The sequence below is a fragment of the Salvia hispanica genome, chromosome 4 (genome assembly GCF_029641045.1).
Source record: "Salvia hispanica isolate PSC_SH4W2 chromosome 4, Shi_PSC_v1, whole genome shotgun sequence".
Classification (NCBI taxonomy): Eukaryota; Viridiplantae; Streptophyta; class Magnoliopsida; order Lamiales; family Lamiaceae; genus Salvia; species Salvia hispanica.
Genome location: NC_142695.1, coordinates 43,314,636 through 43,336,657, shown reverse-complemented (window position 1 = coordinate 43,336,657; position 22,022 = coordinate 43,314,636). Strand labels below are relative to the sequence as shown.

General features: G+C 38.5%; 2 protein-coding genes across 2 annotated transcripts; both read left to right on the top strand.

Moving 5' to 3' along the window:
* The first annotated feature begins 7,541 nt into the window (after positions 1–7,541).
* LOC125197075 (uncharacterized) lies at positions 7,542–14,030 on the top strand. The gene is made up of 13 exons (XM_048095775.2): positions 7,542–7,824; positions 7,907–7,973; positions 8,133–8,243; positions 8,832–9,027; positions 9,611–9,696; positions 9,897–10,092; positions 10,264–10,375; positions 11,232–11,359; positions 11,461–11,667; positions 11,755–11,864; positions 12,292–12,421; positions 12,692–12,841; positions 13,557–14,030. The coding sequence occupies exons 1-13, from the start codon at positions 7,734–7,736 to the stop codon at positions 13,776–13,778; spliced, it is 1,806 nt and encodes a 601-aa protein (XP_047951732.2). The 5' UTR covers positions 7,542–7,733; the 3' UTR covers positions 13,779–14,030.
* A 742-nt stretch (positions 14,031–14,772) lies between these two features.
* LOC125197074 (auxin response factor 2B-like) lies at positions 14,773–19,961 on the top strand. Its single transcript, XM_048095773.2, has 15 exons — positions 14,773–15,139; positions 15,212–15,327; positions 15,548–15,643; positions 15,778–15,834; positions 15,939–16,094; positions 16,183–16,267; positions 16,425–16,515; positions 16,596–16,760; positions 17,004–17,123; positions 17,209–17,284; positions 17,395–17,566; positions 17,683–18,623; positions 18,708–18,898; positions 19,018–19,197; positions 19,406–19,961. The coding sequence occupies exons 1-14, from the start codon at positions 15,076–15,078 to the stop codon at positions 19,181–19,183; spliced, it is 2,496 nt and encodes an 831-aa protein (XP_047951730.2). The 5' UTR covers positions 14,773–15,075; the 3' UTR covers positions 19,184–19,197; positions 19,406–19,961.
* The last annotated feature ends 2,061 nt before the right edge of the window (positions 19,962–22,022 follow it).

Below are 22,022 nucleotides of genomic sequence, written 5' to 3'. Positions count from 1 at the left end.
ACTATATTTGGGTTGGTTGTTGCCACGCATTTTTGGGTTGAGGAAATTAAACTAACTTGAGATTGAAAATTTGCTACGCTAACAACTAGATCTAGGCGGAACAGAAATCATGCATGTAAACTGGAAATCAAGCAATACAACCACTAGATCTAAGAAACTATTTCTAAATTACCTAGACCCGGGAAATAAACTGACAGTGGGGACCATTTGCTGAAAAGGTAAAGTACGGACGAAAAGCTGGAAAACAACTAACTAAAATATTAACTAACAGCGACATCATCTTCTCCAATTGATTTGCATAAAAATTCAGTAAAACAGAGATGGAACGTAAATTGGAAATGAAGCAGACTGGTTTAAAAGCAATTAAACGAAGAACAATTAAAATCTAAGCAGATCTACGGCTACTAGACGGAGTAAATTGAAAAGAGAGCAAAGAGTTCAAAACCCATGCACAACTTGATTCCCCTGTTCAGATCCAACCTCGGAAGCTAAATCCACTCCGGATCCAAGCATCCGACACAAACTCCGACCAAAATATATCTATAGCTTCAGATTCAACAAACAACCACCGATCAACAACAACAATTCAGATCCACAACCTCTTCCCCTGTTCAGATCCAACCTCGGAAGCTAAATCCACTCCAGATCCAAGCATCCGACACAAACTCCGACCAAAATATATCTATAGCTTCAGATTCAACAAACAACCACTGATCAACAACAACAATTCAGATCCACAACCTCTTCCCCAGATCAAGCACAAAATTATCCAAAAACAGAGATTAATATTCAGCTGCCAAAATAAAACTTCAAACGAAAATCCAGAATCATAAATCAACACAAGATAACACCAACATGACAAAAACAAACTAAATGCATAGATAATCGGTAACATCAACAACCAAATCGACTTCCAAAACGATGAAGTTCGACGAAATAAAAGTACGAAAAGCTGAATGAAAAGCAGATTGTTTCTTCGCCCTCCGAGAGGACGGTGTTACACTGACTTTCCCGAAGATGAACCCCTTACAAACCCTAAGCTATCCCAGAATTCCCATTTACCAAGTGTGTGTGTGAGTGTGAGTGTGTGAGCTAAGAGCAAAAATCGTATATGGCGTGTGATGCATGCTCCTTTATTTATAGGCGTTGAAGTGGGCCCGGCGAGGTATAAATAGTCTTTGTTGCCCTCAGCTATTGACTTCCTTCTTCTAGCCATTCTTTTCCCTTCAGTTCTGCTCACTTTCCTTCAATTTCCTCTGCTAGTCCATTGTCTCCAGCTTTCCCTGGATTTAGCGTCTCCTTCACACACCTGGCTTAAAAATTGCGTTAGACCAGCAAAATAAAGTGTTTTCTCACCACATAACCGATGCATAAAGTTAGCCTTATCAAAGGCTATGATAGAGGAAATCGAATCACTGCTCAAAAATGGTACTTGGGTTCTAGTTGAAAGAGCTCCAGGAAGAAGGGTAGTGAGCTGTAAATGGGTATTCAAAAAGAAAATAGAAGGCCAGAATGCTGAAAGTGTCAGATTTAAAGCTAGGCTTGTTGCTCGAGGATTCACTCAGGAGCAAGGTGTGGATTTTAATGAGTTTTTTTCACATGTTGTGAAACATTCATCGATCAGAATCTTGTTAGCAATTGTGGCTAAGAGAGATTGAGAGTTAGAGCAGTTAGATGTTAAAACTGCATTTCTACATGGAGACCTAGAGGAAACCATCTATATGGCTCAACCTGAGGGCTTCTCAAGACCAGGGCATGAATATTAAGTATGCTTGTTAAAGAGAAACATATATGGGCTCAAGCAGACAAGTAGGCAGTGGCACAAAAAGTTTAATATGCACATGCTTGATAGTGGGTTTTTCAGATCAAAATTTGATGAGTGTGTGTATGTTAAGAAAGAAGGTGGAGCTGTTGTGGCATACCTTTTGCTATATTTAGACGATATGTTGGTGGTTGGAATGTCAAAGAAAGCAGTACAGAATGTGAAAGATGATCTTAGTGCAGCTTTTGATATGAGAGATCTTGGGCCAGCTAGAAGGATATTGGGAATGACTATAATCAGAGATAGAGAAAAAGGAGAAATTTGGCTCACACAATCTGATTATGTGTCTAGAATACTCTCAAAGTTCAAGATGAACAGCATAAAGGAAGTTGGGGTGCCCATGAGGTAGCGTTACAAATTGTCTACTGAGCAGTGTCCACAAAATGCAATTGAGGAACAGGAAATGCAGGACGTTCCTTATGCCAATATCATTGGCAGTGTGATGTATGCTATGATAAGCACCCCCCCTGATATTGCTCAAGCAGTGTCTGTGACTAGCAGATTTATGTCAAACCATGGAAAGGAGTATTGGTCTGCCTTGAAGTGGTTGCTAAGGTATCTCAAGGGTGCTGCAAATTGTGGGATTCTGTTCAAGGGAAAGGAGCAACATAAAGGAGATGCATTGAGAGGTTTCACTGTAACATAGACAACCGCAGATCTCAGTCAGGTTATGTGTTTACACTTTATGGATCAATTGTCAGTTGGAAGTCGAGTCTGCAGGGTGTGGTTGCACTATCCACGACTGAAGCTGAGTTCATGGCTCTTACAGCAGCGGTGAAGGAAAGTTATTGGTTGAAGGGGATCTTGAATGATTTTGATGTGAAGCAAAAAACTGTGGCTATCGGTTGTGACAATAATAGCGCACTTTGCTTGGCTAAACATCAAGTATAACACGAGAGGAGCAAGCACATTGATGTGCGGTTGCATTTTATAAGAGAAAAGATCGAAGAAATGGAGGTTGAAGTGTTCAAGGTCCACACCTCAGAAAATTCGGCTGATATGTTAACTAAGCCGCTGCAAAAGGGAAAGCTTGAAACTTGCATGAAGTTGATTAACTCGTGCAAACTGGATTCTGACAGCAAATGATCGATCAAGGTAGAGGATTGTTGTTTGAGCTGAAGATGTGATCAGATCATTAGTTGGAGGAAGAGTTTTATGAGAAAGAAGCTGAATATCTCATTCGTTACTTAGAGTGTACAACAACCGTTAGATCTCAATTAATATTGAAATTGAATCTTAGCTGTAGGATCAGCAGATGTTGACTAAAATAGACTTTTCTGTTTTTGTTTTAGTTAGCAGAATTGTTTTGTCTTCTCACTTGTATCTTCTTCCAAAAGGGATTGAATAATACTTCTTCTTTTCCAACAACAATCTCTCTCAATCTTCCACACAAATCACACACTGTTACTAACAGTACCAATATTGGGATCAGAAGTATTTACCTCAGGATTCAAGGACGGTCGGATAGCTTGGCGGTGCCCTGAAGTGGCATGTGCTGTTCTTGGGAATTTGACTGCCCGGTGTTACTGCTAACTTACTCTGTTGGACCGACTTCTGTGATAAGATTTGGCTCTGGTAGGCTAGGTTGGCTGTTTTCCCTTTGAATATCCTCTCCCTGAATGGTTTCTTCCCACAAAGGTAGCCAATGTAGTACGTCACTATTTTGATTTCCTGTCTCACTCTCCCCCTGACTGCTAGATTGGCTATAGAAGTATTCACTCTCAACAAAGTCACAGTTCATAGTAATATACATGCGATCTGTTGACAAATCATAGCATCTATACCCTTTTTGATTTTTTCCATAACCCAAAAAGACACATTTGACTGCACATGATGAGAATTTATCACGGTCATGTTTGGGTATGTGAGCAAAAACTGTGCACCCAAAAAGTTTAGGTTCGAGGGTGGAAGATAATGGGATCGAATTTTGGGAAGAGAAGACTTCTAAGGGGTTTTGAAATTTAGGATTCCTGTGGACGATTGAGGAGGTACACGGCTGTTGCGATGGCTTCCGGCCAAAAGGATTTAGGGATGTTAGACTCTATAAGGAGTGCACGGGTGATCTCAAGGATGTATCGGTTTTTTCGCTCGGCTACCCCATTCTGTTCGGGCGTTTAAGCACACGAAGTTTGGTGGACAAGACCCTTTTCAGTGAAGAAAGATGTCATCCTAGAGTTCACATATTCCCTCCCGTTATCAGATCTAAGGATTTGAATTTTGTAGTTATACTGAGTTTGTACAAGATGATAGAACTCAGTAAACTTCTCAAAAACTTTTGATTTTGTTTTCAAAAAATAAATCCAAGTCATACGTGAAAAATCATCAATAAATAACAAAAAATATTGAAAACCTTGTCCTCTAGTAATTGGGGCAGGACCCCACACATCAGAATGAACCAAAGCGAAAGAAGATTTTTCTCTAGTATTGTTTAATTTGAAGGAATGTCTGTGACTTTTTGCCAAAACACAAGTTTCACAATTCAAAACATGCGTGGATGAAACTAAGGAAAGAGTAGGCGAAGATATTTTATGGATGGGTGCCCTAACCGGCGATGCAAGAGCCAAATTTGTCTGTCAGTCAGTCCGTGAGTCAGCATCGCAGTACTCTGTTGGGCTATCTCATCCACGTAGTACAGTCCATGTCGCTCAGTGCCACGCCCAACTATCGTCCCCGTCTTGATATCATGTAACATGCAAAAACGAGATTGAATTAGCAGTTGAGATCTCTTGTTACATGACTAACAGACAAAAGTTTGTGGGACAATGACGAAACATAAAGACAGTTCGAGAGGTGAAGGGTTAGTGAGATAATGATCGTGCCCGCCCCTTTCACTTGTGCTAACTCCCCACTGGCAGTTTGAACATAAGTTTTTGTGGACTTAGAAATATCAAGGAAATCGGATGCATCGAAGGACATGGTATCGGTTGCCCCACAATCAAAAATCTAATGGTAGTCTTTGGGGCCTATGTTTGAGGATGAGGAATAAGCCAAGGCTTCAAAGGAATTTTTACACTTGATGTTGGATTGAAATTCAAGGTTTTCACATTTTAGCTCCTTAAATTTGGAATTTTTGAAAGATTGGGGTGAAATCTGTAATTTATGAGAAATAGAAGGGTTTGGGGGCAAAGCCCCAAACCCTTTACCTCCTACAGAACGGCCGGACGCCGCTACTCCATTCTTCTTTACCCACAATTCTCTTCCTTCTTCCCACTAGTGGTCAGCCGGAGGTGGCGATTGTTTGGTGCCGGAATTGGAAACGACTTCGGCATATGACGGCGGCTGGCGATGCGTGACAGCGATGGTATGTTCTCTCCTGACGGCGGCAGCTGCTAGTTCTCTCCTAACGGCAGCGGCGGTGGCGGCGTTTGCTGCTGATTCTCTTTCGGCGGCTGGAGGGGCTGGTTCTCTCCGTGCAGTTGTTGGTTCTCTTCTAACGTAGGCAGCGGCGGGTTCTGCTTGTGCTGCTGATCCTCTTCCTGCGGCTGGATGGGTTGATTCTCTCCCAGCAGCGACGGCTGTTGTTCCTCTCCCGACAGCGGCGACGGATGTAGATTCTCTTCCAGTTGCAGTAGCTACTGGTTTCTCTCCCGGCAGCAAGTCCTTTTTGGGCTGCAGCAGTTTGTTGTTCGTTGCAACATTGGTAGGTTGTATCTTTGTTTTGAGCAATCAATTTTGATATGCATTCAAGGAGTTGTTCAGGATTGAGAAACTGAGATATTTGGATTGTAATCATGATTTTTGTATTTGTAAAATTTTCTGTGGAAGGTGTCGAGCTAGTGACCGATCCACAAGATCGACACTGCTCTGATACCATGTTAAACATGGTAATCGAGAGAGACATAGAAAGATTGGATAGGCATTGCTATAGGAAGTAAAGGGATTATATTTCTTGTTGTGTATGATGAGCAAATCACCCTAGTATTTATAGGGTAATTTGAAGCTCTTTAGTACTCCCTCCCGGAGTATTAGACTCACTTCTTTTGGGCACATGATTTAAGGAATTGATATTTAAATAGTTAAAGTGGAGAGAGTAAAGTAGGAGAGAGGGAAAAAGTAGGGGAGAGAAGAGAGAAAAAAGTAGGTGGAGAATAAAATAAGATAGATGCTTTTTGCTAAAAAAAGAAATGAGTCTAATATGTTGGGACAACCCAAAAAGGAAAGTTGGTCTAATACCTTGGGACGGAGGGAGTACATCATTAAATATAATTGGAACTCTACACTACATAGGAACTATACAGATATGAATGTAATCTAGGAACTCTCTCACAATAAATATGCAACGACTCTTTATGGTTTCTTTTGACAGAAACTATTAAAATGAATACAGGAATAAAAACTTAATTCTAATTAAATTTTCGGTTCATCCAATCGATCCTCGATTAACAACTACTCTAACCTACACCGAAATCTAACCTTAATTTTCGATTCTCAATTAATCTAACTACTCCTCCCGTTCCACAAGAGTCGCATTTAGTGTATATACAAATTTTAAGAAATGTAATGAATAGTAGATTGAAAAAATGAATGGAATATGTGACCCATTTTTAAATATTAGTTTTATCATAAAATATGAGTGAAGTGAGTTAGTAGAATGTGAGAGATATTAAGTGAAATAGGATTCGGGACGAACCGATATGACAAAATGTGACTTGTATTGTGAGACAGATGGTGCAACATTTTGGCTTCATTCCTAAATTAAAACAAGATTAAAGGTCAAAATTGGTCCTAAACATATGATCATTTTACCTTTTTGGTCATAAACTTTATTTTTTGGATTTTTTGGTCCTGCACATATGGAAATTTGATCATTTTAGTCATCTGTCAATAGTTCTGTTAAAAAATAACGGTCAACGACAATTTTGACCAAATTAGACTCTTAATTCTGATTTTTAAGTCACTAATTAATCTCCAAATTAAACTCTTAATTTATTCTTCTTTATTCCTCTAATCTTTCATCTTCTTCCTTCATAATTCCCACCCACCGCCGCCGACACCCTCTCCCTCACTACCCCTCCACGCTGCAACAGATTCTCATGGGTGAGCAGACTCACACCCAAATCGAAGCCCTACCTAAACCAGAATCCCAAATCGAAAACTCCAATTTGCATCAAGATTCTAACTCCCATCCATCACCGCCCCAAATCCAACCCTAATTTCGACCCCAATCTCCAAATCCCTTACCCCCAGCCCACCACCTTCGTACCCGAGGCATCCCACGCCATCCCCACCGAAATCTCACACAACAATCCCCACAATCCCTCCAAAATTCCAATTCGCCCCCAAAAAGTCCGCAAACTATCTTGCTCAGGCCACCGCCGCTGTGAAGCTAGCCACCGATGATTCATCTATCTGTCTTCTTCAGCCCCCAATTCCAGCCGCCATTACTCCCGCCTCCGCCAAGAAAATAAAAATCCTAGATTTAATTCTAATTTTAAATGGATATTTGTTAAAATAATTAGGAGATTAATTAGTTACTTAAAAATCAGAATAAAAAGTTTAATTTGGTCAAAATCGCCGTTTACCGTTAGTTTTTAACGTAACTATTGACGAAGGACCAAAATGATCAAATTTCTTAAAGGACCAAAAAATCCAAAAGATAAAATTTAGAACCAAAAAGATAAAATGATTATATGTTTAGGACTAATTTTGGTCCTAACTCTTAAAACAAATCCAGTGTCAACCCATCCATTGGCCCAACCCGCTTAACTACTCGTAGTCGTAAATCACTGTACGGAATCAACAGTCGAAGCGGACATCAAGTGACACAAAACTAAACCCCTTCACAAAATCCGCCCCTGCTACAGCCCCCGCCGGCGCACCGTGTAACTGGCCGGAATATTCCACCATTTGCCCCATTTCTACCATCAACCTTTAATCTATCTCCGGCGCTCACTTATCTCAAATTCAATTGATGGCGAAGGGAGACGACGTTGCTAGGATGGAAATCGATCAGGATTCATCCGCCCCGGATCAGATTAGTAACCCTAAATTCTCTATCAATGGTGGTTCCCTCTCCTTCTGTACGGATCATTTCATCTATGTGTGTGTGGATTAGATTTCTTATTTTGGCCGTGAATTTCGCAGTGCTGCAGCTATTGAAATCAGCACAAATGCAGCACGGATTGCGCTTCAGTGATTACGCTCGTTACAGGTAGTGTCAAGTCGTGTTTGTTTGAAATTCAGCTTACTCATGCAATGTACCTATTGGGGATCTGCTGTTTGGCTGGGAGGAAGGTTTCTGAGCATTATGGGAATTGAGATTGATGTTATTATCACTGGGATATATTGAATTTTGAATTTGATTTTTCAGGAGGTACTGCACTGCACGCTTACGGAGATTGTACAAGTCCTTGAAATTCACCCATGGCCGTGGAAAATATTCCAAGAGAGCCATATCGTCATCTACTGTTACTGAAGTCAGGTACTACTTTGTAATTGCATTTCATTTATATTTTTAGTGTCAACGAACTGGTTAATTCCTGAACCTATGGTCCTCTTGCCACTCTCAATGAGACGTTCTTTTGAGGCTGTGGTCCTCCTTATGGAGGTAATTCTGATACATGCTTTTTCTTTCTCTGGCTGAGAAGCAAAAAAACACTCGTCAAATTCCGGTGTGCAGCTGGTTGGCATGTATGTTAACGACTTCCCATTCAACATCTAGCTATAGATTTAGTTATATCCTGATCCTGAAGTAGGTTGATGCATTTCTTGCGTGCTGTAATAAGCATCCTACAGAATAGTAGTAGGCAATTATTGATAATAGAATTAATAGTAGTAGTTAAGTAGCATTAACATCATAAACAAACTAAGGAGCTGCATTAATCTTTGCTGATCCTCCTGCCGGCATCTGAGATGATCAGTTGATGCAGTTTTCTATCATAAATATGGCATTAAAAGGACAAGTTTGTTCTCCTAAGTTTCATTTTCTTGTTCATTTAAAGCATGCAATGAAAACTGATTTTCAACCTATATCTCTCTTAGTTTCTAAGGCTCCTGGAATTCGTTCTAGGTTTCTACATTTGCTTCTATATGCTGCTGAAAGAGCATGGAGCCATGCAATGGAAAAGAAAACTTTACCAGATGGCCCAAATGCACGGCAGAGGAGCTACCTCATTGGCAGGCTAAAGAAGGCCGTAAAATGGGCTTCCCAGTTTCAAGAGTTGTGTGCCATCAAGGGAGACTCGAGAACATCTCTGGAAGCTGAGGTGTGAATCAGATCTTTTACTATATGCTCCTATTATTTCGTGCTAACTTATGGATGATTTGTTTGGCCATCTTCTGCCTTCCCTACTATAATGATACATTAGCGAATGCTGTACAAGCACATCTTTACTTGAAGATGTTTCATCTTTTCTGTTAGTTGATGTTGAAAAACGACATTGTGGCAATATAGCTGGATGTTGAAAAACGATCTTATGGAGCTATGATCTATATTAGTAGTATTAATCTTGTGGCTCCACAAGCGTTTCAAGAACATTATAATATAAATAGGTCAAACAGTTTTATCAGATTGAGTCTTCTGCAAAAATTTATATTCTATTTCAAGAAGCTGGGGCCAAGAAAGAAGGGCAGGGGGGTGCTTGACACGACTTCACTTGTCAGTGTCCCCAGTTTTAGGATCACTTTTATGTTTCTGTTCCAAGCAGTGTAGGCCACATATTTTTTTACAGTATTTCCCATAATTTTGTTTTCATTAAGGATTTAAAGTTAGTCTATATTGGTTGCTTGGAGTTTTTACAAAAATATGTCTTTTCTTATGAAGAAGCTTTTTTTGGGTGTAATATCCAGGCGTATGCCTCTTATATGAAAGGGAGTTTGTTATTCGAGCGAGATGAACACTGGGACATCGCGTTAAAGTGCTTCAAAAGTGCCAGGTAATTTTAATCTCAAGTTTCTGGAAAAATAATATTAATAAATGGTTCTTCTTTTGACTTATGAAGTTGGCCTTAGTGGCATATTTTGCTAGTTCATCTCTTCTACTGCTTCATTGAAAAATTTAAGCTTTCTCGGAAAACGCAGTATTTGCTCTCATGAAGACTTGTCTGTTGATGGCTAACTTCCTTCATTTTGACAGGGCCGTGTATGAGGAACTTGGAAAGTATGGAGATCTAGAGAACCAAGTTTTATGCCGGGAGCGGGTTGAGGAACTTGAGCCTAGCATAAGATATTGTCTACACAAAGTTGGGGAGTCAAATTTACAGACTTCTGAACTAGTCCATATAGGAGAAATGGAAGGGCCTGCCCTGGACCTTTTTAAAGCTAAATTGGAGGTGAGTCTATATCATCAAGGCAGCATACGATATATATTTATTAACTGCCAGCTCCTTCACACCCGAATCTGTCTCAAAGCAGTGTGCTCTGTCCTTTTCAAGTTTTGTATCCTTGCTGCATTTCTAATTCCGTGTATTGTTATTGGTAATTTGATTTGCCATCATCACCAGGCGGTCATGGCCGAAGCCCGATCTCAACAAGCGGCATCATTGACTGAATTTCATTGGCTTGGTCACAGATTTCCCATTTTAAATGCAAAGATTCGGGTGGCCATACTCAAAGGTACATGCTTTTTAGATGTATCATAAGTACCGTGGAGCGTGGACATGAACAAATCCTAGTGGACTTGAGCAAAACCCTTGAATCGCAATTACTATATGACTTTGGAAATGCTGTAATTACAACATCATCGTTTAGTTGTTTTTGCAACATCCTTCGATTCTTTTTGACGAATTTTGTCGCATGTACGATTTCATTTGCAAAACTTGTAGATGTTGTATTGCAAAAGATTCAAATATGATGTTGCAATTGCAATGTTTTAGAAATTGTGTTAATGTTAATAATTAAAAATTGAGTCAATATTATGTTTGCAGCAATTGAACCATTCTTTTCCTGCTTGATGCATTATGGCATGACAGAAAAAGGCTAACAGAGTTGTGTTTGTATGGCTTTTATATAAGACGACCAAGCCATGTATCTGGGAACCCATGGTGAAGCCTCATTTTTTGTGCCATTATGGATGATCATGCTTCCAGGATCTCCTTAGTTAAGTTAGTTACTGGATGCACCTAGCACTAACTCATTTTTTAGTTTCCATTTGATCAGCCTAGTGTTTTGTTTTCAATTATCCTGTTGTGGTTGAGCTTAGGCTAACACAGATTTTAAAGGTGAATAGAACTCATAGTGGAAGTTATAGCCTTATGTTTGCATGCCATTTATGTATGGGAAGCTCTGCATATATATTCATATTCCTAAAGCCTATATTTTATTTTTCATATGATGTATACTCAGTTGTGTATGTGCAGCACATACGCCAGTTGGATTTTATCGATTTCCATTACTGCTCTGATTATCCTCATAAATTCTTAAACTCGCAAATACCAAATCTAAAATCCTCTTGCTTGATTTTTTTTATCAGCCCAGGAACTGGAGAAAGATATTAATGTTCCAGTAGCGGATTCTGTACCTGCAGAGAAAAAACTAGCCATATTTGACAAAATATTTGCTGCTTATAGTGAAGCCAGGAGCTGCATAAGGAATGACTTGGTGAGTTCTGCTTGAGTTATGTGATTTCTACTTACCCCATGTACTTTCTACGTGTGACGGTTTATGCATTGAAGTGTTTGACCGTATTTTTTCTGCTATAGGCTAACACAGGTAATTCTGAGAGCATTAAGGATGACCTGAGTGGCCTTGATAAAGCTATTGGTGCTATCCTAGGAGAGAGAACAATCGAACGTAACCAATTGCTTGTGCACATTGCAAAGAACAAGCTCAGTAAGGTTCGTGATGACAAAAATGAAAAGGTTACAAAACCTGAAGAGCTTGTCCGGTTGTATGATCTCCTGCTACAGGTGAGTACCTAAAGACTGACACTATCTTCATATTAATATTAGCTCTAATTAAGTTTTTAAAAACTAAGCAGCTTCTTCTTCAAACAGAATGCTGCTGATCTTTCTGATCTGGTTAGTTCGGGAAGAGACAGAAAACCAGAAGAAGTGGCCCTCGGTGAAGAATGTGAACTGAAAAGTTTAGTTTTCCGAGCAGAAAGGTTTGGCCCTTGTAATGTTTTGGAGTCTATCATGTCTTTCTTTTTTCTCCAGACAGTTTATGTTTCATGTTGATTTAGTTTCATTTTGGTATCCAGAAAATTAATTTTCTCATAAAGTAAAAATGGTACACCACTTAACTGTAAAATACTGTACCAATCCTCAATGTGATAGCAGTAAAGATATTTGTTGTTTATGTAACCATTTCACAGTTGTTGGTTTATTGGCTTATGAAATAGTTGTCGCACTTTATTTATCAGATTTAATTTTTCGTATTTACTTGTTTCCTATGAAATAGAAATAGTAAATACCTAGCTCTTTTTGTATAGCATCTTCAAGATCCCTAATTAGCCTTCTGTTTTTGCTTAGCTCACCTTTGTTTCTGAATGGCATCCTCTGGGTAATGATCTATTCATCACTTTCCTGTAGGTGCTTTTACTTGGCAAAATCTTATAGTTTGGCTGGAAAGAGGGTAGAAGCATATGCTTTATTCTGCAGAGCTCGTTCCTTAGTTGATGATGCTCTAAAGAAGCTTCAGAGTTTGACCCAAGCTGACCAGGTGCTTGCATTGCATTCCCTACTACTTCAGTATACTCCTTTTCAGTGCCATCTGACAATATGTTTCCTTTATTGGCTATGCTCTGTTGTAGTGAAAACTCCTTTTTATTTAGTGGGGAAACACTATTCCTTAATCATATGGTGGCCTAATATCTGTTACTAAATATAGTAGGGACTAGGGAGATTTTCATTTGCAGTAGCATAGTTCATTGAACTTTTTATTGCTATGTGGCCGGTGCAATTTGCTTGAACAATAGTTGTTTTATTACAGGCTGCTATCAAGGAATTGAAGATGCTTTACAATGACTGTCAATCCAACATTTGCATAGAACATGCAACAGGAGTTATGGAGGAGGAGAAGGCTCCAGAAAATCTTTCTAAAAAGATCTCAAGTATATCATTAACAGGAAATGACAAGAAGGTATGCATTGTAACTTATAGCTTTGCCTTGCCTTGGTTCAATCTGGAAACTAGTTAATGATTTTGAGATTCTGGTATATCTTCTTGTACTAACTAACTTGTTGGTCGGGAGGATTTGTACTTTATCTTTTGGCCTATGTTACTTGAATAAATTTTTAAACTAATTAGTTGAAAATTGAATTCACAGCAGCTAGAATTTTTAAGTTAATATCGTACTTTGTTACTTCCTTTGAATACTTTCCTAAATAAATTCACCTATTTCTTTGCCTAGGCCTACTATTTTCAGGAACCCTGAATTAATGAGATTCTGTATTCAAACGTACAGTATAGTATGTATAATCTTGATCAGTGCTACACCCATAAACTAAACAGAAACAGAGATAAAGTTATCAGTGCTTGAGTTTATCAAATGAACTTTTGTGATAATTCCACAACCTGCCCAAGAAACGGTACTTATACTTATGTATCTGAAATATATTTATATTTTAAGTGGGTAGTGTTTGTGCTGTGAAGTTCTAGTATACAACAAGAGTTAACTGTGTGAAATAAGAGAAGAGTTATGAATGGATTTCTGTGGCCGGTCTCTGTATGGGTCGGGATGGGTTCAAGTTTAGGCTGGGGTGGGTTTTCTTATGTTTGAGTTTAGGGATGGTTTTCTCTACAATCTTTTTTGTTACCCTGAGATGACTTTTTATCCATGTACTCTGTTGCTTCAGCTTGAAAAGCTGCTAATGGAGAACCTGGAGAATTATGAATCAGCTGTTGGTGATCCTACTACAAAGTCAATCCCAAGCATTTCAGTCTTCCCGCCTGCCTTTCAAGCAGTCCCGCGCAATCCAGTTATAATGGATCTTGCCTACAATTCCATTGACTTCCCGTCACTGGAGAACAGGATGAAGAAAGACAAGAAAGGATTGCTGAGTAGATTTTGGGGATAAATTTCTTCTACGCATTAAATCTAGATTTTGGTCCTTCTTTCTTCTCTACCTTTATTTATGTTTGAAATATTACCGGGCAGACAGGATAGAGAGCTTCTTAATTACTTGAAAGTTTTGACTTCTCAGGCTGTAAAACAGCTACATAAAACTTGTGAGATGGGTAATTGTTAATTTGCGAGAAAACATTCAAGAAACTGGTTCTTGGTGTTGAAATTTACCAAAATATACAAAGTGTGACAGTCCATTTTCTCATATGCTTGCCGTTTGATTCAAATTTCTTCAATAAACACATTTCTTTTTACATTCTTTATTGGGTTCTTTGGAGTTCTTTTCAACATTAGTAATTATTAAAATGCAACGTTCGACAAATATAAGATTAAACACAGATTCAACTATCAAGTATAAAACATTATGTCATTACAATATAATATAGTAATAAAAATAAAGTTATGTTATAATTATAAACACTCCGTCCTATCAATACGAGCGACCAATTCTCAAGATAATTTATTTAATGATAATTAACAATGTCGTTATTCTGAGCAATTTTAAATCATTTCATATAATACAATTTTAAATTATTTCTCATAGATATTACTGCCCCAAATTTATTTTCTCGTCTTATATTCTGAGCAAAAGACACAATGCTTCGTTGTTTAACACAATTTCGTCACACAAACTCATCCTCGACACTATATTTTCCATATATTTTCCATATATCTATTTTAGTATAAATAAAGATTAGTTATTTGCCTATAAATTTCTCTACTTTTTATGAATTCTGATTTTGTATACTTACTTTAAACTTCAAATATTAATTATTAAACTATTAATTTAATCTGATTTTGCAGAGGATGAAAATTAGTACAACATATATAAAAATTAGCTGGTTAATGGCGATTGCATCATCACTTAATCAGTGAGAATAAAAACGACACCGTATGATACATATAAAAATGTTAGTAGAAAAATAAAGAAGTATGGGTGGAAACATCACCCGTTTACAACGCTCTTGTTGTCTTGAAGCCCATGACCAATCTCTCTCTCTCTCCTCTAGTTTCTATCTCATCAACTATTACTTCACAGTGTAGCCCACACCTTTTGAGCTTCCTTGCTTCACGATATCCTTGCTTTGCTACAATTCTCATAACAGATGCTCCCAATTTGTCTAATATTTACCGTTTATAATCCTGATTGCTAGCCTATAATTCTCCGGATTTTTGCCTTTTTCCGCTTCTCTTCCGGTGGAATATTTATTTATATTGTTTTTATCAAATGAGAGATCTGGCTTGGAATTATGGCGCCTGAACTAATGGATTCTTCTGAGCTTTTGATCAAAGGCTACAACGACTCGGGGAGAGGTAATTAATTCTGGATGTATTATTGTCGATTTTGATGGCGTATATTCTGAATTCTCTCATTCGTTTTGGCAGTGGATGCTGAGAAAGCGTTGTACACAGAGCTGTGGAAGGCTTGCGCCGGCCCGCTGGTGACGGTGCCGCGCGAAAATGAACTTGTTTTCTACTTCCCACAGGGGCACATAGAACAGGTTCCCTCCCTTTTGTTCTGTTTCTATTTTTTTTAATTTTAATTTTGGGTCTTGCAGCTTTAGTTGATCTAATTTAGACTTAATTTTTAGTTATTGAGTTTCGAATCATAATTGAGGGGTTGTTGAATATGGGTTTCCTTTTTTTCTTTTGTTAGCTTTTCCTAATCGGAAAGGTATTTATTTAGCTCTCTGCTCATAGTTTGGGGGTTCTTGGTTGTAGGTGGAGGCATCCACTAATCAGAGCTCGGACCAGCAGATGCCAGTGTACAATCTTCCTCCTAAGATCCTTTGCCGAGTCGTTAATGTCCAGTTGAAGGTACTCTATAATTTGGTCTAAGTATTTGCGAGAATTGTAATTTCAGCTATTGGATTTTTTGGGGTTGGTATAAATTGTTTTATGGCTCTTGTGATTCATGACTTACTATGATCTTGTGCTTGGTTGGTGATTAGGCCGAAGCAGATACAGATGAAGTGTTTGCTCAGATTACCTTGATGCCTGAAACTGATGTAAGCTGATCTGTGTTGCATAATGTACATGCTGTGTATTTCCATATTTTAGTTTTAATGTCCCGTGGGTTATTTTGTACTACTAATTAGATTTTCTGTTGCAGCAAGATGAAAATGTAGAGAGGAAAGAACCACCTCCTCCTCCTGTGCCACACTTCCGTGTCTTTTCTTTTTGTAAAACTCTTACTGCATCAGATACAAGCACTCATGGTGGATTCTCAGTGCTCAGACGGCATGCTGATGAATGTTTGCCACCACTGGTTAGGATGACGCCTCCTAAACTCAGTGACGTTCACTTCCTGGGGATCTTTTTTACTGCTAGTTATAAGGTTTTGTCTTCTATGATAGGACATGTCACGGCAACCTCCAACCCAGGAGTTAGTGGCCAAAGATTTGCATGGACAAGAGTGGCGGTTCAGGCATATATTTCGTGGTACATAAATTATCTACTAAACTAAGTTCACAGTTAAAGCAAGACGGACAACTGAATGCAACCTGTGCTATAAGTTCACTGATATAACTTTCACTTTGGACTGGAAAATGTTCACTTGTGTAGGGCAATTGCACTAATTTTGGTTCTGAAATTTCAGGTCAACCACGCAGGCACCTTCTTCAGAGTGGTTGGAGTATCTTTGTTAGTTCAAAGAGGCTGGTTGCTGGGGATGCCTTCATTTTTTTGAGGTTTGATGCTGCTCTATATATTGCTGTATAATGATTTTACTAATGTATACATAATTTAAAAATGAGTGCTGAACTTGTAGAGGAGAGGATGGAGAGCTACGTGCTGGAGTTAGGCGTGCCATGAGACAACAGGGTAATGTTCCATCATCTGTCATATCTAGCCACAGCATGCATCTTGGCGTCCTAGCAACAGCTTGGCATGCTATTCAGACCAATACCATGTTCACCGTTTATTATAAGCCCAGGTATGTGACATGATTCATGATTGACTTGTGTCTCTAGTATCTTGGTCAATTAGCCCATTCATGTCTCTGCTGTTTTTGAAGCAGCTGAGGGTTTCTGTCTTCTGTCTTGTTTTCCTTTTTAATGATAGGTTATCGATAATCTCATTCGCCTTTGTCAAGTGTCGATTAAATGTTGAATTCTTGTGTGTGTGGTCAGTATGGATGCTAACCTATGTCCTTATGATGTCTTGTTATCTGTTACAGGACAAGCCCAGCTGAATTTATTGTTCCATATGATCAATACATGGACTCTATTAAAAAAAATTATTCAATAGGAATGAGATTTAAAATGAGATTCGAAGGTGAAGAAGCTCCAGAACAGAGGTATGGAGCATGCTAGCATATTGTGACCTCAACAAAGAATTCAATGAGCCTTGAGTGAAATTTTTATTCCGATGTTAATGCATAGGTTTACTGGAACTATTATTGGTACCGAGGATGCAGATCCAAATAGGTGGCAAGAGTCTAAATGGAGATGCCTTAAGGTATATTATTTTTCCTCTAATGATGACTAGGATTCAAGACTCCTGCTATCCCATTATTAATGTTTTCAACCCATCATTCTGTTAAGTTTATTGCATTTTTCTTTGTTAAGGTGCGGTGGGATGAAACTTCAGCAATTGTTCGACCTGAGAGAGTTTCACCCTGGAAAATTGAACAAACACTTTCTCCTCCTGCATTGAATCATGTTCCAGTGCCCAGACCAAAAAGGCCTCGACCAAGTGCCCTACTCTCATCTTCTGATTCCTCTGTGCTTACTAGGGAAGGTCTGTTTTTTTTTTCTCTATTTTCTCTCTGCTGGAGGAACTTCTGTTAGAGCTATATAACGTTTTTATCAGCTGTTGAGTGGATCTCTTACCTAATCTACTGTGGTGCAATACAGGTCCTACAAAGTTGACTGCAGACCCTATACCTGTTAACAATGGGTTCCCACTGGTCTTGCAAGGTGAAGAATCATTGACCTTGAGAGGGACTTTCTCTGAGAATAATGAGTTGGGCTCCTCTGAAAAGTCATCTGTGTGGAAGCCCTCACTGGAAGACGAGAAGATTGATGTTTCTGCTTCAAGAAGATATGGAGTAGATAACTGGTCGCCTTTAGGGCGCTCCGAGTCATCATTTACAGATTTGTTATCAGGATTTGCTTTGAAAACTAATGTGTCCCGTGATCTCAGTATGCCTCTTGGCAATCAAGAAAATTCAAAGAGACAAACACAAGAGTGCAATGCAAACTTTAGCTTAACGGGGAATATTTGGTCTCTGATGCCTTCTGGCCTCTCACTTAATCTGATGGATTCTAGTATGAAGAATCATGTACAGGGCACTGACGCTTCTTATCTTGATCATGGGGGTGGTAGACATGGAGCCTTTGGAGACTTTCCCATGATTAGTGATCCTAGAGGTGACAATCAGGGATCAAACTGGTCGATGCCCCCACCCGTTTCAACATACCTTCAGGTGAGGCCTTCTCAGCCAAGAGAGTTGATGCCAAAGCCTGTATTTGCAGAGCAACATGGTGCTATGAAGCCAAAGGAAGGGAACTGCAAGCTCTTTGGTATCCCCCTCATAAGTAAATCTTCATCATTGGAGCCAGAAATGTCAAATAGAAATGTACTAAACCCATCTGGTTTTACTCAAAATTCGGGCCATTCTCGTCATTTCTCCACATTTGAATTAGATCAAAGGTCATATCAATCAAAGGGATTGAAAGTGGGAGATCATGGAGTTTCTGCCAGTGATCAAGAGAATCAATTCCAATTCCTCCATCCTTCAGTGCCAGAGAGAGAAACGATAGGTCATTCTGGTTCAACAAGGAGTTGCACCAAGGTTTTCATCTGGAGCTTGATATTTTCTGTTTGGAGGAATGCTTATTTATTCATTCCTCTTTTTCTGAAAGTCTTGTGATTTCAGGTTCAAAAGCAGGGGTCCGCCCTTGGTAGGTCTGTGGATCTGGCCAAATTCAACAACTATGATGAATTGATCTCTGAGTTGGACAATCTCTTCGAATTTAAGGGTGAACTCAAGGCTAGGAACAAGAATTGGCTAGTTGTCTACACTGATGATGAGGATGACATGATGCTTGTAGGAGATGATCCTTGGGCGTAAGATATTACCTGGAACATGTCAAATAATTTAAATTTGTGTTTAGAATACTGATTTCACTATAATTCCTTCTATAATCATCGCATGCTCATATTTTCTGGTATCTCCTTGAAAACAGGGAATTTTGTTGCATGGTCCGCAAGCTCTTAATCCTTACAAAAGAGGAAATGCTAAGTATGAAGCCAGAGACCTTAAACTCAAAAGGAGAGGTCACTTCATCAATCGCATATGGTGTAGATGCTAATGTCCCGAGTTCTCCATCATCGAGCCCAGATGACTGCTAGTTGTCTCTATCTAGGTAGTTATTTTTGTCCCCCCCCCCCCCCCCGAACATCTTTTGCAAATTACTGCTTTTTCCATCATGTCAGTTCGCATGTGTTCACGAACATGATACTCCAATGTATTTTTGTTGTCTATTTTTGTTCTATTATTGATGAATTTCTCAATCTCTGTAAATAATGTAATTTGGAGAGCACTTTAATTTTAGCTGCTATGCTATCTCACAGGTGTGTTCAAGCATGGTCTGGCTGTATAATCCATCTGACCATTGAATTTTGGGAACATTGAATGGTGAGAAGCGAATGGTGTCCCTTCAGCGTGATGACCAGATTGCTCTTATATATAGATGCACCTAAGAATTTGCAGTTTTGGATCCGTTTTGACATAATCTGCTTGACATTATCTAAGAATGGTATGTGCCACCAGATATTCAACCTCTGTAAATAGGCACCAGTTGCAGAATCCCCAGCATGCATCGTGCAGAAGAATAGTGTGGGTTTGTTCCTGCGGGATTCATGGTTTATTGTCTAGGCATATATAGTGTGTTGCTGGCATTAGTATAAATCGGCTTGGCCTGTGAGGTACATATTATATCTGCACTCATGTACAGGTAAGTAGTTTGTGATCTGTTTATAATCTGGAGGATGTTAAAAGTTTCAAGGAATTGGTGATGCTATGTTTTAGTTTCTGGCTATTTAGTTTTCTTCCAGCATTTAGATGTTGAACTAAGGTACATGTATCTAAACGATTATGAGAACGTGCAATCGCGAATGTTTTGGATAATCAATTTGCAGAGAAGCAAGCTACAAGCTAATGGAGGACGTGATGCTTGGTGCGGCTTCATATCCATAGAGTACATTTAAATGCTAGAAATCCACTAATCTTGATATATTGTGCGTATAAGTAACTAGTGATTCATATTTTTTTAAATCATGTAAATATTGTCAGGATAAATTGATCTGAGATACAAATGCAGGCTTAAGAATTAAGTGTGTTGATGCTACCCTTGCGGGTATATCCGTTAATGCCGATAATACTCGATATTATATGTTTAAACCTGCTACCCATGCGGGAGCATATGCTCGTTAATCTCAATGATACTCGATATTATTAGTATTAGACATATACTCCCTCTGTTACACAAAAGATGGCACACTTTCTTTTTTAGTTTGTCCCACAAAAGATGTCACATTTTCCTTTTTGGAAAAAGTTCTCTCTCACATGAATATAAAAATTATATTTTCTCTGTCCATTTAACACACAAAACAAAACTTCCTAAAATCCCGTGGCATTTTCAAAGTATGCCAACTTCTCTGGGACGGAAGGAGTACCATCTTTTAATACTTTATAAAATTTAAGAGTTCTTTTGAAATATTTTTATATCCCAATCAACATAATTTTGAAACATTTTTATATCTCAACGGACATACCAATGAATGCTCATTTATGAATGTTGAACATGAATAACATTAATTAATGCTTTAATCAAACAATCCAAAAATTTAAATATCATGATCATTTGCATGGAATGAAGATTTACCCCTCCACTAAATGCATAAAACATCGCTTTTTAAAATTGCATTGACCGAAAGAATGAAGTATTGAGAAATAGGGGCAGAATAGGTAAATCAAGAAAATCCAATCTACTCCTTTTGTTCCATTTTAGATGTCCATATTCACGTTTGATACAAAATTTAATAAGAAGTTGTTAGGTGGAATGAATAAAGAGAAAAAATGTAATTAAATATTTTAATGAAAAAAAAAGAGAAAATACTTTATTTTCAAATTAAAAAATAAACAAAACATGAAAGGTGGACATCATAAATAGATGGGTGAGAGTACCAAATAATTTCGTCCCGCCATAGTACTTCCTCCGTCCGCGAATAGGAGTCCCGTTTTGCTATTTTAATCGTCCACGAATAGGAGTCCCGGTTCACTTTTACAATAGTAATAGAGTCTCACCTTCTACTAACTCATTCTACTTGCATTTCATTTAAAACTAATATATACAAGTGAAGATTCCTATTTCACACACTTTTCTTAACATTTTTTAAAATCCATGTCGCCAAGAAATGAGACTCCTAATAGCGGATGGAGGGAGTAGCTGAGTACACGCTATAACTGATTGTACATAGTTTACTATTATACCCTCTTCTTGTAGTGTACAGTTAATATATGCACTGTTTGACTGTTATCCAGATACTCCATCCGTCCCGCTTACGATGACACGTTTTCCTATTTAGTTTGTCCCAACCAAGATGACATATTTCCTTTTTTGGAAACTTTCTCTCTCCAATTAGAGCATCTCCAATGCCGGCTAGCCAATTCGCGTCGCTAGCCGGTCGGCTAGCCGAACCATTGGAGTAGGCCAGCGGGAAATCGGCCAAAATTTCGGCGTGGGCTAGCCGATGGCGTGGCGCTGGCCGATGCGCTGGCCGCCATTGTGGCGTGCCGATCGGCCAGCGCTATTTTTTATTTTTTTTAAAATTTTTTTTTTTAATTTTTGAAAAACTATATAAACGCGATTTTCTCTATCTCTAAATTTCTGTACAAGAGCAACATCTAGCGATGGACAACAACAACTAGCCCAATACAAAATTAAGACCTAAAACAGAAACATGTATTTTTTTTATTCAAGGCATACTAACATTTTTTAATGTATTTTTTTAATAAATTAGTGAGGAGTAGAGTGGGGCGGTGGCTCGTGTGTGGAAGCCCGGATTTTTTTTTATTATGTAATTTTTTTGATTTTTAGTTAATGTACTTTTTTTTATTTAAATAAAATTAATGAATTTTCCCATATATGTCTCGTAAATTTAATTCGGTAATTTAATCGTAATTTTA

Bases quoted from the DNA above. Each gene is read 5' to 3' on its own strand.
- LOC125197075 (XM_048095775.2), top strand. From the start codon at position 7,734: ATGGCGAAGGGAGACGACGTTGCTAGGATGGAAATCGATCAGGATTCA. The intron at 11,360-11,460 runs GTGAGTTCTGCT...TTTCTGCTATAG, and splicing joins GCTGCATAAGGAATGACTTG to GCTAACACAGGTAATTCTGA. The intron at 12,422-12,691 runs GTGCTTGCATTG...GTTTTATTACAG, and splicing joins GTTTGACCCAAGCTGACCAG to GCTGCTATCAAGGAATTGAA.
- LOC125197074 (XM_048095773.2), top strand. From the start codon at position 15,076: ATGGCGCCTGAACTAATGGATTCTTCTGAGCTTTTGATCAAAGGCTAC. The intron at 15,835-15,938 runs GTAAGCTGATCT...TTTCTGTTGCAG, and splicing joins CCTTGATGCCTGAAACTGAT to CAAGATGAAAATGTAGAGAG. The intron at 18,624-18,707 runs GTTTTCATCTGG...TTGTGATTTCAG, and splicing joins CAACAAGGAGTTGCACCAAG to GTTCAAAAGCAGGGGTCCGC.